The sequence below is a fragment of the Vipera berus genome (genome assembly GCF_964194415.1).
Source record: "Vipera berus genome assembly, chromosome: 10".
Lineage (NCBI taxonomy): Eukaryota > Metazoa > Chordata > Lepidosauria > Squamata > Viperidae > Vipera > Vipera berus.
In genome coordinates this window covers 4633509-4647414 of record NC_138213.1, presented here as the reverse complement: position 1 = coordinate 4647414, position 13906 = coordinate 4633509, and the positions used below count along the sequence as shown (strand labels likewise).

Sequence of the window (13906 nt, the reverse complement as noted above, 5' to 3'; positions counted from 1 at the left end):
GATGGCTGAGTGGATAACCCAAGTACTTTTTCTCCCTCCCCCCCCCCACCGCAGCACGTTACTTACTATTTAGTAAAGTGGTGCTCCTTGCCATATGAAGACAGCACATGGGAATTGAAAGAAGACGTAGACCAAGGAAAAATAGAAGAATTTGAACAGCTGCAAGCTTTAAGGCTTGATTCAAGACGATTGGTAAGATAACTAGAAATAACTAACCATTCTACTGAGAAATATTACTAGAAATAGTATCATGAGGTTCCTTTGAGTAGGAAAATCCCATCTCGGCTCCTTCATATAAATAAAATATAGAGATCTCTTGTCTGATCTCTGACAATGGGGATAAGACAAGGAATGGGTTTGATTGGATTGGATTAGATTGGATTGGATTGGATTGGATTGGATTGTAAGACCCTGGAAGCCTGATGGCTACCCTCTGCCCCCTCCCCCCCTCTCTGCATGATGAAAACAAAAACTCAGGTTAATTTCTTACAAGTTATTCTTATAAATATGCATATTTCAGCAACTGTATTTCAGAAGCTAGTTTACAGGGTCCCAGATTTACAGGGATAGATTCTTCGTAGCCCTTCGTAGCCATTCTTTGCTGTTTTTCTTCAAGTGGATAATTTCAAAGATTTCGTATTTTATTTCCAAGGATCGCCCTCCTCCTAATTCATGGAAGAAAATAGAACAGTCCAGGGAATATAAAAATGGCAACCAACTCAGGGAATACCAGTTGGAAGGTGTCAACTGGCTTCTTTTCAATTGGTATAATAGGTATGTTCTCTCTAAACCAATGCTTGCCTCAACAGCTTGTGGGTGCTGCATCCCGGGAGGTTTTTAGGAAGAGATTGGAGAGCCATTTTTCTGGAATTGTACAGAGTCTCCTGCTTGAGCAGAGAGTTAGACCCAGAAGACCTGCAAGGTCTCTCCCAACTGTGTTATTCTGTATTCTGCATATATTCCTCCTAATGGCCCTACCAACAGGTGTACTTGTGTTTTTCAGACAAAACTGCATTTTAGCAGATGAAATGGGCCTTGGCAAAACCATCCAGTCGATCACATTCCTCTGTGAAATCCTTCTGAATGGGATCAAAGGACCCTTCTTGATCATTGCTCCGCTTTCGACCATAACCAACTGGGAGAGAGAGTTCCGGACCTGGACCGATCTTAATGTTGTGGTCTATCACGGAAGCATGATTAGTAGGCAAATGATACAGCGGTATGAGATGTACTTCAGGGATTCACAGGTATTTTTCTGCACTGAATTCTGCATAGCAAACATGGCGAGTTGATATATAGGTATTGCATAGCGTGGGGTATCCAAGCCGGACTTGTGGACTTCAACTCCCAGAATTCTAGGAGTTAAAATCCACAAGTCTTAAAATTTCCCAGTTTGGAGCAATTTTTTTGGTTTCGTTTTAATGTGACATAGGTGATTTTTTATGCACTCGAGAAATATAGGAATGTACTGAAAACCTGTAGAATTTTATTTAGAGATATCAGATTATGCTTCCCAAATATATTACAAAGATAGTTGACATCTTGAGAATTTAGATGCACTTAAATGGAGATAATTTTTTATAGGATCCAATCTGGGTCGGTCGGCCGGACCAGAGGTTTTAGTCTTCTGAACTTTCGGACTCATACTGGAGCCCATCCTCGGGGAACAACCAGAATGTGTGCTTAGGGCAGTAGTATTTATGTGGTGCTTCGTTGTGTATGGCTTTTTAGTTGTTGATTGGCCAGCTATTAAGTCGTTGGCTGTTGTTTCCTTATACTGCCAAGTCCTCGCTCTTAAGTACCTGACAATTTATTATACCAACTTCCTTTTGAATTTTTTGTTATAGGGCAGCCTATTTTAAAAAGTATCCCTGCTCATCCTGCCATTAACTTCACAAGCAGATGCAATGAAAAATGGGAAGTTCGCAATAAGTTTGCAAACTGTCTTTTGCTTTCATTTATATTCTCCTAGGGCCGCATCATTAGGGACACCTACAAGTTCCAGGCCATAATCACCACTTTTGAAATGATTCTTGGGGGCTGTCCTGAGCTCAACGCAATTGAATGGCGTTGTGTTATTATTGATGAAGCACACCGATTGAAGAATAGAAACTGCAAACTCCTGGAGGGACTCAAACTCATGAATCTTGTGAGTATTCATTTTTTAATGTAATGAGATATGACTCATGTCAAGAAAGATGAATACCCACAGAAAGTAGAATGCTAAACTCCAAATAAAGGAATATATTTGATTCTTAACTTGAGTTGGTTGTGTTATTGTTGCTCACCTTTTCTTCTTTCCAAAACTGTATGTCCTGTGGGAGATGGAATGCTCATGAAGTTGAATTTACGCACCCTCAAAAGAGTTATTGTTACTTTGCAGCTTACACATCAGGAAGGGATGTGTGTTTCTACTTGCTTAACTTTATTTTATAACTTTGCCCCTCTATAACATGAATATAATATCTTGCATGAAACTCTGTGTTTGCAATATAGCTAGATTCTCTTGACCTTTAAACTCATTAAGCCATCTTTTTTCTATTACATGCCATTTATTTTATTGCTCAAAATGTATTTTGTGATCTTTAGTGCTAAATAAAATTACTTAAAAGATAAAAAAAGTTACCAAAATAACTATTTTATCAATTGGCATGTGAGGCCAAAAAGGAAGAACAATTGCAGGAAAGACTAGGGGTGACAGTATAGCAATGTTCCAATATCTAAGGGGCTGCCACAAAGAAGAGGGGGTCAACCTATTCTCCAAAGCCCCAGAGGGCAGGACAAGAAGCAACGAATGGAACCTAATCAAAGACAAGCAACCTAGAACTAAGGAGAAATGTCCTGACAGTGAGAACAATTAATCAGTGGAACAGTTTCCTTCCCGAAGTTGTAGGTGCTCCATCACTAAGGCTCTTTAAGAAGAGACTGGACAGCCATTTGTCTGGAATGGTATAGGCTTATTCTGCATTTTTCTCTTGTCATTCCGGTTACATTGAAAGATGGTTTATAACTTCTTGTCAAATGTATTTTCTGTACATCTTTAGGAGCATAAGGTGCTATTGACCGGCACTCCACTGCAAAACACCGTAGAAGAATTATTCAGCCTTCTTCACTTCCTTGAACCTCTGCGCTTCCCAGCCGAATCTACATTCATGCAGGAATTTGGAGACCTTAAAACAGAGGAACAGGTATGAATATTTTGTGTTACGTTCATACACATTCAGAAACTAGAATATGATCAAGTTACCCATTTCAATACAGGCCAGTCAATTAATTTATTTCATGGCCTCCCCAGCAGCCTTTATAGAATGTCACGGTTATTCAGGAATTTAGCTACTTTAATTTCTTTGGGTTCTTGTTGTTTAATTTCAGTTGTATAAATACAAAGAGATTTGGGCAGAAAAAAAATCACGGATAGAAAATGTGAGTTTTTTATATGTGCAGAATCCTACTTTCTTACATAGTTTGTTGCAAATAAATATATTGCCTTGGGTTCAAAAAGCTACATCAGCTCCACCCATAGATGGAACAAATCTAGAAAAGTTGGCTTTTACTGTGTTTTCTTTAAAAGGCAAAACCTTGCAACCTCCAATTTCCAGATTTCCTTTCACTTTCAGTGATTTGCCAAGAATTTTGCAGGCTCTTACAGTACAGGTAGTCCTCAAGTTATGACCACAATTGAGCCCAAAAAGTCTTGTTGCTAAGTGAGACATTTGATAAGTGAATTGTAAGACCCATTTTATGACCATTCTTGCCACAATCATTAAGCAGATCACTGCAGTCATTAACTTAGTGGCATGGTCGTTAAGCGAATCTGGATTTCCCCATTGACTTTGCTTGTCAGACCGTCACAATAGGGGATCACATGACCACCCAGGACACTGCAACCGTCATAAATATGAGTCAGTTGCCAAGCGCCCCAATTTTGATCCCATGACCAGGCGGATGCTGCAATTGCGAGTGTGAAAAATAGTCATAAATCACTTTTCAGTGCTGTTGTAACTTTGAAGGGTCACTAAATGAACTGCTGTAAGTCAAGGACTGCCTGTATGTGGAACTAATTGCCTGAATCTTTAGCTCTCTTTTTCCCCTGTGCTGTGTTATCCATAGATGGCAGTTATGGGACTTGTACTTCCTTCAAAACTCATATTTTCTACAACTAATAGTTTTTTTAAAAAAAAAAATATAAAATGGGGAGTCTGCGACTCTTATCAAAAAGTATCAAGCAGCCTTTAGCAGCCCTGCATAGTGATTGAATAGCTTGTAAATTCTAGTTATTTGGCGTTTAGTTAGTTGTTATGTTTTATATAGGTGCAAAAACTGCAGGCTATCCTGAAACCAATGATGCTAAGAAGACTGAAAGAAGATGTAGAGAAGAAGTTGGCTCCCAAGCAAGAGACTATTATTGAAGTGGAGTTAACAAATATCCAGAAGAAATATTATCGAGCTATTTTAGAGAAAAACTTTGCATTTTTGTCCAAGGGGGCAGGGCAAGCTAATGTGCCTAACTTAGTTAATACCATGATGGAACTCAGGAAATGCTGCAATCACCCATATCTTATCAAAGGTAGGTATATATATTTTTTTTAAAAAAACCCACCCTTTTTATTTACTTTAGGCCTCATTCATAGCGAGGCCATCATCACTGACTTTACAATTAGGATCAGTTCCTTAAAGCCTCCTCGAGAATCCGTTTGTTTACAACACACTTAGAACAATGTTGCTTTATTTAACATTAATATGTTTCTCAGTTGAGTAACAGCTGTCATTTCACCTGAGAATTTGTATGAGGAACATTCATAAAAGTGTCCAAGGATGGTGAACGGCAGTAAATATTTCATTATGCTAATTGTGGAGAATTTCTGACGTAATGCTTCTGATGCAGTTCAGACCCAGAACTGTATAATATTTCTGTACTTGGAAACAAAAGAATAATGCAAATTGTTTTTTTTTTTCTGCTTTTCCTGAACAGGGGCTGAGGAAAAAATCTTAGGAGAATTTAGGGAAACCTATAGTCTGACGGCTCCTGATTTTCACCTGCAAGCAATGATCCAGTCTGCTGGGAAACTAGTCCTCATTGATAAGCTTCTTCCAAAAATGAAAGCAGGAGGCCACAAGGTGCTTATCTTCTCTCAGATGGTCCGCTGTCTTGATATCCTGGAAGATTACCTAATACATAAAAGGTGAGCTTTCCCTATTGCAAATACCCGAGTTCGCCTCAAGTACTTGGTTAATGTGCTGAGTTGTGCATGAATTCTTGGCTGTGGATTTAACTTTAATGCTTGTGTTTCTCAACCTTGACAGCTTGAAGGTGTGTGGATTTCAACCCTCGGAGCTTGAATTGACAAGCCTACTGATATTTAGATATCAAATATTAACTATTTGATCCATTGAATTCTAACTCTAGTGCTAAGAGGGCTTTCTTTAAATTGCTTCCTTTTTTTTACATGTCTAGGGAGATTCTCCATCATCCAGGTCATAGTTATCCCTAAGATGCTTTTTCACGAGGCAAACTGGGATTCCTTGTTTTTCTTTGAAGACGTTTCGCTTCTCATCCCAGAAGCTTTCTTCAGCTCTGACTGGATGGTGGGGGAATGGGAGGATTTGTACTCCTTGCAGACAGCTGGTCATTTGCCTTCTTTTAGCGAGTCGTTAATGCTACCTGGAGGTTTATCTGTGTCCTCAGAGTCACCCAAGTGGTGCAAATGGAACTGTTGAAAGGACTGCGTTGTAGACTGCAGATAGATGATGTCGTATCCCTCCCCTTCTGAGAGGGCTGTTCAAGTGTGACGTAGACGGCCTCTTTGACCCCTCTTTTTTTTTACACTTCAAAGGTATCTGTACGAGCGAATCGATGGAAGAGTGAGGGGAAACTTACGTCAGGCTGCCATCGATCGATTTAGCAAGCCGGATTCCGATCGTTTTGTTTTCCTTCTCTGTACCAGAGCTGGCGGCTTAGGCATAAATTTAACAGCCGCCGATACTTGTATCATTTTCGATTCAGACTGGAATCCTCAGAACGATTTGCAGGTAGAACGTCAAAATGTCAATTTCGATCGTGCTCCCGGAAATTGAATGAATTAATTATGACCGCCTCTTTGTGATGGATCGCTGTCCTTGTCTCCCTAGGCTCAAGCGCGCTGTCATAGGATTGGTCAGAACAAGGCGGTGAAAGTCTACAGGCTGATAACAAGAAACTCCTACGAAAGGGAGATGTTTGACCGAGCAAGCCTGAAGCTCGGTTTAGATAAAGCTGTCTTGCAGAGCATGAGCGGCAGAGAAAACAGTGTGGGCGGTGTACGTACCCTTGGTTTCCTTTTAAAAAAAAAAAGCTAGAAGCATAAAACGGGAAAGGAAAAAAAAAGCCCCCCCCCAACCAATTTCCAAAGGAAACCTTTAAAAGCGAAGCATCTCGTGAAACTCTGCACCATTTCTTGCTCTTTTGCTTCCATTACAATCTCAAAGCCCTATTCATGTTGCAACAAAAGCTTCCTTTAGATACTTGACTGTCTTGTTTGTTGGGATGTTGCATTCTGCCCTTAGGTGTCTGACTTAAAAGGAGAGCCTACAAAATACAGCCTGGGGATTCTTAAAACCGTGCATCCATTTTAAATAAGAAAACGGGGGTTGGTTTTATTTGTAGTTGCCTGGCTAAAAAAGCCCAATCCTGATAAGTCCTCGGCTTACAACAGCTTGTTTAGTGGCCGTTCGAAGTTACAGCGGCACTGAAAAAAGTGACGACCGTTTTTCACACTTAACAACCATTGCAACATCCCCAGGGTCACGTGATCAAAATTCAGATGCTTGGCAACTGACTCAGGTTTATGACGGTTGCAATTTCCTGGGGGTCACGTGATTCCCTTCTGTGACCTTCTGACAAGCAAAGTCCATGGGGAAACCAGATTCACTTAACAACCGGGTTAACTAACTTAACTGCAGTGATTTACTTATGAACCGTCGCAAGAAAGGTGGTAAAATGGTGCAAAACTCACTTAAACAACTTTCTTACTTAGCAACAAAAATTTTAAGCTCCATTGTAGTCATAAGTCAAGGACTGCCCATATTAAAATAAACCAGAATCATATAATGTTTTTGGAACATTTCCGATAAAGATATAAAGAAATTGTTTTTTCGCCCATTAAATTACGTATATGATTAAACAAAAAGTGTTATTTTTATGCAAGACCATAAGTAAACAAAATTATTTTTCTTGCTTTTTTTAAATGTATCCAAATCCTACTTCCTTAGATCCAGCAACTTTCTAAAAAGGAAATTGAGGACTTGCTTCGAAGAGGTGCGTATGGCGCCATCATGGATGAAGAGGATGAAGGCTCTAAGTTCTGTGAAGAAGACATTGATCAAATCTTGCAGCGCCGCACAAAAACAATCACAATTGAATCTGAAGGAAGGGGTTCCACATTCGCTAAGGTAGTTAGAAACTGTTCGGCACATATAAATTGTGCCTTTTCCACAGGGCACTGAGCAAATTCTGAGAGTTCTTAAAGATGTACAAAATGTTTTGTTTTGAATTGCTCTGAGTACAGAATGGGTTGTTTTGAATATGTTGTTAGTATTTGAGCTCAAGAACCCTCTCTTTATGTTTGTTGAGCTTAACCTGTCCAAAATGCTTGGAGCTATCTGTTTTGTTTTCAGACCCCTGGAGTTGCGCTCAGAATGGGAAAAGCTTTATGTTCAAAAATTGAGATGTTACCTCTAAATAAATCTGTGTGGCTAATTTGAATCTGAACTACAGAACACTTATATACATTTTTATCATATGTAACTAACAATTGATAAAGTATCTGATCCTGCAAATGGGGTTCTTTCCTGCTATTAAGGTACACTGTTACCTAATTCGTCATACCTTAAAAAGAATTGCTCTATTATGGTGCTTTACTGTTTGTTATTTCAGGCTAGTTTTGTTGCATCTGGAAACAGAACAGATATTTCATTAGATGATCCCAACTTCTGGCAGAAATGGGCCAAAAAAGCTGAAATAGACATAGATGCCCTCAGTGGTAGAGTAAGTACATTTTCAATAAAAATTTACCAGTGTTTTTGCTGAGTGACCATGGCTAATTTTTTTTAAAAACAATTTATAATAACTTTGAGCAATTTTTATGGATAAAAAATTCTGACTAGAATATGGTCTACTGCTAGAATTATGTACATGTTTTGTTTATATAACCATCTAAAAGACACTGGACTTTATGGAATTTTTGAAGAGCTAGACAGTTTTAAGGGAAAGGCATGGATTAAATACACTTTTATCCTGGTTTATATAGGCTCTTGTAGTACTCTTTATATAACCATAAGGCTTTGGAAATTTGAGCTGTAGGAACCTGTCTGTCTTAATCCGCAGAGATATTTGAAACACACCTTTATTTATATTATTCAGAATAGCTTGGTTATTGACACCCCAAGAATTAGGAAGCAAACAAGGCCATTTAATGCTACAAAAGATGAACTTGCCGAATTGTCTGACATCGAAAGTGAAGGAGAGGATAAACCAAAACTTAGAAGACCTTGTGATCGCTCCAGTGGATATGGAAGAACAGAATGCTTTAGGGTGGAAAAAAACCTGTTAGTTTATGGGTAAGATTTTTTTTCCCTTTTACTCTGGAATAGTGAAAGAAAAATGCATCTTTTAAAAAGAGTATTCTCTCACTTTACACTCTTTGTTTCTGGCGTTTGTGGTTCCAATAATGTAATTTAATAAAATAATGTAAAGTTTTGTAAGAGTAGATTGTACTGATCACAAAACCTTATCTTTCAGCAAATACTGAATTCAAACTATATTGTCCTTGGTCGTAGTAAAAAAAAAAGTCCAGTTAATAATGGCAGAGTAGAATGCATAGAATTTAAATAAAGTGTTGCACATAACAGTTATTCAGATCTTTGCATCCTTAATGGCATCCTAATGAATGATTGACAACTTGAATTGCCAATCCTGTCATCTATGGATAGAAATGAAAGAATCCAGACTACGCATTTAATTAAGAACACTGGGCATTAACGCATAAAAAGTCGTCTGACGTATGTCACTTTTGTTTCAAATGTTCAAACTTAAAATGAAATAGGTGGGGTCGTTGGAGAGAAATTTTATCTCACGGGCGCTTCAAGCGACAGCTAAACGAACAAGATGTGGAGATAATTTGCCGAGCCCTCCTAGCATATTGCCTCGTCCATTATAGAGGAGATGAAAAGATTAAAAGTTTTATTTGGGATCTTATTACGCCAACTGAGAACGGACAGACTCGAGAATTACAGAATCACTTAGGTAAGTCTTTTTTTAAGGATGTTAGCGAGCAAGGGAACAAAAAGCTCATTTTAAAAAGAAGAATTTGTTACTCAAACATGATTCTTATAAACCATGATAAAAATATAAGTTCCTGCCTTCTATTCTTGTTTGGCCTAGGTTTGTCAGCCCCTGTTCCCAGGGGCAGAAAAGGAAAAAAAGTTAAGACCCAAACAAGCACATTTGATATTCATAAAGCTGAGTGGCTTCGCAAGTACAATCCAGAACATTTGTTGCAAGATGATGGGTATAAAAAGCACATAAAACACCACTGTAATAAGTAAGTGTCACTGTAAGCCTTGGGTTATTATAAAAAGTAATTGTGAATGTGATTTTAAAATACATTTTCTAGAAATACAAACAATCCTTTTACTAAACCTAGTGAGTTAAATAATGTGGACATTTTTAATGAAATAAGTGTTAATGGTAATGATTTTGTTGAGTCAGTAGCTTCTGCTTGTGCAGGTATATCTTGAAATGGCACTAGTATCTAAGAGATGGCGAGAGAGAAGAAGGATAGACTTGTATCTTTTGGGAGAAATATTCTACTCATTCAAGACCTGTTTTCAGCTCCCAGTTTGGAAGCAGCTGATAATTTTTAATAACAGCCATGTATTATCTTAAAACATTAGCAGAGAGCATTATGTAGCCAGAAGCTCTTGTATTTATATATTTTCAAAAGTGGTCCATTCATTTTTCTGGATTTAGTGAAGCACAGTTGGTTTAGCTTCTCCCTGTAGGCTTTTGGGGATGTCTCAAAATATCTTGACTTTATGTGTCTGTTCAGCTAAGTTTAGGTGAAACACACAAAGGGAAAAAAATACATAATTAATTTTTAAGGATTTTTTTTTTAAAGAAAGGCAATCTAGAATCTTGCCAAGGAAAATAAATCAGACGTTTGTGGTATTAGTTGATAAGTGATCGTAGGATATGGTTAGACATACCTAATACATATTTTAAATTAAGAACTGTTTCAAATGAAAGCAATCTGAATGTAACAAATGGCTTTATATTTATTTTTATGTGCATGCTTAGGGTTTTACTTCGAGTTAGAATGCTGTATTACTTGAAGCAAGAAGTCATTGGTAATGAATTCCAAAAAGTTTTTGAAGGAGTTGATGCCAGGTAAATGATACTGAGATTGTTTCTTTTACTTCTTGGTCAAAATTAAGTAACGTTAGTAGCTTTTGAATTAAGATGAGTTTTAACAGAATTTTTGATGCTTTTAATTTAAAAGTTAGATATTTATATATGTTGTCACATTTCTGTATTGGGGGAAAAGTTTATATCTCATGATGGGAAGACTTAACACCTGCTTTCTGGGTAAACCTTTCAGTGAAATTGATATTTGGATCCCAGAACCAGACCACTCTGAAGTGCCAGCTGAATGGTGGGATATAGAAGCAGATAAATCTCTATTGATAGGTGTTTTTAAACATGGTAAGCCATGAGGATATTGTCTCTTTTTCCTTTTTGGTGAAGTTTGTCTTTTGAGTTTATATTCAGAATACATTTCTTTCCAGGTTATGAAAAATACAACACAATTCGAGCAGACGCCGCCCTTTGCTTCTTGGAAAGAGTGGGGAAACCGGATGATAAGGCTGTGGCAGCTGAGCAGAGAGCGAATGACTATATGGATGGGTATGAAGTTTTAAACCACGTTTGAAAGCTGGTTGCCATTTTTAGTGGCCATGCAAATACTATCCGTTTAGTAATTAATCTGATTTTAACTCTGCTGAGACAAACCCTTTAGGACCTATAAGAAAAGATAGCTAGATTTTTGTGGGGAAAAACAGGCTAGATTACTTTCCTGGAAGATACCAAAGCTTTTAGCTATTGATTGGGCATGTGTTCTTAAGGTATTGTCTGCTGTTGGCAACCATAGATTTTGTCCATGACAATTTGTCGCTCACCTGATCTTTCAAGTCCTCCAGCTGTGCACCCATCAGCACTGTAATACCACTTTGTTTCTGCTCGTCCTCCTTCCTTTACTTTCATCTATCTCAGCATTACATTCCTTTCCAGAAAGCAAGTTTGCCTAATGAAATAGGATCATTTGAGCCTAGTCAAGCCGTAGACTATAGATTAAGGAGTTGAAAAAAAGTTATTGGAAGAAGACAACAGCAAATTATGGTTTCCAAGAAACTGTATGAAGGTATCTGCATGGTCCTTAGGAGTCAAGTTTGTCTCGTTTATCATGCTCTATAAATATTTGTGTAAGAAGGAGATTAATGGGAAACTAACAATACGCTGTTAAATGAAAAAGCAATTCAGTAGCCGGTTATTTTAAGGAATTATCATTGAGTAGTTCTCTGTATCTCTGTCTGGGTGATCCCTGCAATCTAGGTGGTCGCTAGGAGTCAAAAATGACTTGATGACACATAATCAGCCCTGCAAATCCATAAACATTATATTAACAATTATGTTGATTCATTTAGTACTGTGTCATCAAGTTATGATATACTTCGCAAAACAGAAGGCTTTAAGACCATAATCTGATAATTATGATAATTTGAACATTTTACATGTAACTTCAGCAAGTGGTCTTTTTCAAAGAACAATTTCAAGATCAAAGGAATCAGATTATTAGAATCAAACTTTTTAGGTAATACTTTGCTTTTCCCTGCAAATAAACTCATTTTATCATTCTCATTTTTTAGTAACTAAAAGATAGTTCTTCAGTTTCATATCATTTACACTTCTGTGTTGAACGTGTTTCTTAGGGATGTAGAAGACCCAGAATACAAACCAGCCCCAGCCTTGTTTAAAGACGATATGGAGGTAACACATTTGCAGTTCATCATTCATTTGTTTCTTTACAGTTTGGGTAAATTTGTTTGGATCTGGATGGGGAGGATCAGGTTAAGGCTTAATCCAAGCAAGATAGAATGACTCCACGTTTGCAAGGCATCTGACTCCAAGGAAACTCCTAATTTAATTCTGGATGGGGTCATGCCGCCCGCCCCCCCAGTCCTGAACTGGCTTATAACTCCTACTGGACTCACAACTCCTACTTGAGTGGCTATTAATGGCTAGGAGGCCATTCTCATTGCTTCATCTGATGTGCCAGTTGTGACCTATCCTAGAACGGGAGATTTTGCTCACAGTCACTCAGGCCATAATCGCCTCTCGACTGGTCTGTTCCAGTGTGACCACTTTGGTGCTGCACTTGAAGAGTATGCAGAGCTACAGCTGATCCAGTACAGCAGTCCCAGTAGCTATGGACTCCTCTCATTACTCCCATATAACACCAATGGTGTGAAAGCTCTACTGGTTACCAGTGGCCTTTCAGGTGCAAATCCAGACGCTGGTTGCACATTTAAAGCTCAGCATAGTTCAGGGTCTGAACATCTGTAGGTGAGCTTTCTGCCCATAACATCTGCCTCCCCAATAAATCAAGGAAGAATGCTTCCCCCCCCCCAGGACAATATTTTCCCCAACATTCACACCAGCTCTGATTGGAGCAGCCTATAAGCCCTGTAAATATTTACATTCATTGCTCTATTATTTACAATTGCATTCATTTCATATGATGCTTTTTTTCTTACTTTGTATAGAGAAATCATGGGTTTTGTAAAGAGAATTCATGAGTTTATGTTTAAATGAGAGTTGTCCGTCATCCCTAGTTAACTTAAGTTACTGGTGCTTTTTTTTGGTGGGTTGAGTCAACTTCAAAATGCGGCATATATTGTAACTGGTGCTTCTGTTCATTTTGCATTCTAAATGTTATTTCTTAGGATGATGCCTCATCGCCTGGGGATCTTGTAATAGGAGATGGAGGTAAAAATCTCATGGTTTTAACTTTCTTCTTCAACAATTGCACTTCTGAAATACAACCTTCCACTTTGTTTGATACAGTACCAATTATTACAGTCGTCTCTGTCAATTACAGATGGTCAGTTGATTGAAGGAGACAAGCTTTACTGGCCAACTCAGTCTGCCTTAACAACACGGTTGCGTCGCCTCATAACAGCATATCAACGTACCAGCAAGAACAGGCAAAGCCAGCCAATTCAAGCATCATTTTCTGTCCAGGCATGTGTGATGCCATCTGCCTTTGAAGAAGCTGTTTTAAATCCAAAAGTGGCTGCCAAAATTGAAAGACAACAAAGGTAGACTGAATTTTGCAGATAACAAAAAAATCTGACTCCTTCATGGTGTTCTGGAAATATGGTTTGTTTGTGATCAATTTTCCCCTTTGCCGTTCCATATAGATGGACGAGAAGAGAAGAAGCTGACTTCTACAGAGTGGTGTCTACTTTTGGTGTAGTATTTGATCCAGACAGAGCCCAGTTTGACTGGACAAAATTTAGAGCAATGGCGAGGCTACATAAAAAAACGGACGAAAGCTTAGAGAAATATCTGTACGCATTCATGGCCATGTGCAGAAGAGTTTGTCGCCTCCCTTCAAAAGATGGTGAGTTGCTTATAATTGCTCCCCCCAAAAAAAAGAAAATAAAACTGATTTAGGAGCAGTAAAAACATAAAACACATGCTTGAAAAGTTGCCCTAAGACAGAAAACCTACATCAGACATGTCAAACTCAAGGCCCGGGGGCCAGATCCGACCCGCAAAGTGGTTTCATGTGGCCCGCGAAGCCATCCTGGA

The 13906-nt window shown here is 38.4% G+C and overlaps 1 protein-coding gene across 8 annotated transcripts in view; it reads left to right on the top strand.

Moving 5' to 3' along the window:
* CHD9 (chromodomain helicase DNA binding protein 9) overlaps positions 1-13906 on the top strand; it is a 48884-nt gene that overhangs the window by 22903 nt on the left and 12075 nt on the right. For all 8 annotated transcript variants that reach the window (XM_081335752.1, XM_081335751.1, XM_081335750.1 and 5 more), the window contains 21 exons: positions 55-192; positions 653-774; positions 1004-1247; positions 1973-2149; positions 3045-3188; positions 4312-4567; positions 4973-5183; positions 5835-6030; positions 6130-6297; positions 7249-7428; positions 7913-8023; positions 8399-8595; positions 9081-9280; positions 9419-9578; positions 10334-10423; positions 10635-10738; positions 10822-10939; positions 12022-12079; positions 13036-13078; positions 13191-13410; positions 13513-13715. In XM_081335752.1, coding sequence (XP_081191878.1) covers positions 55-192; positions 653-774; positions 1004-1247; positions 1973-2149; positions 3045-3188; positions 4312-4567; positions 4973-5183; positions 5835-6030; positions 6130-6297; positions 7249-7428; positions 7913-8023; positions 8399-8595; positions 9081-9280; positions 9419-9578; positions 10334-10423; positions 10635-10738; positions 10822-10939; positions 12022-12079; positions 13036-13078; positions 13191-13410; positions 13513-13715 — 3340 coding nt within the window. The remainder of the gene's footprint in view (positions 1-54; positions 193-652; positions 775-1003; positions 1248-1972; positions 2150-3044; positions 3189-4311; positions 4568-4972; positions 5184-5834; positions 6031-6129; positions 6298-7248; positions 7429-7912; positions 8024-8398; positions 8596-9080; positions 9281-9418; positions 9579-10333; positions 10424-10634; positions 10739-10821; positions 10940-12021; positions 12080-13035; positions 13079-13190; positions 13411-13512; positions 13716-13906) is intronic.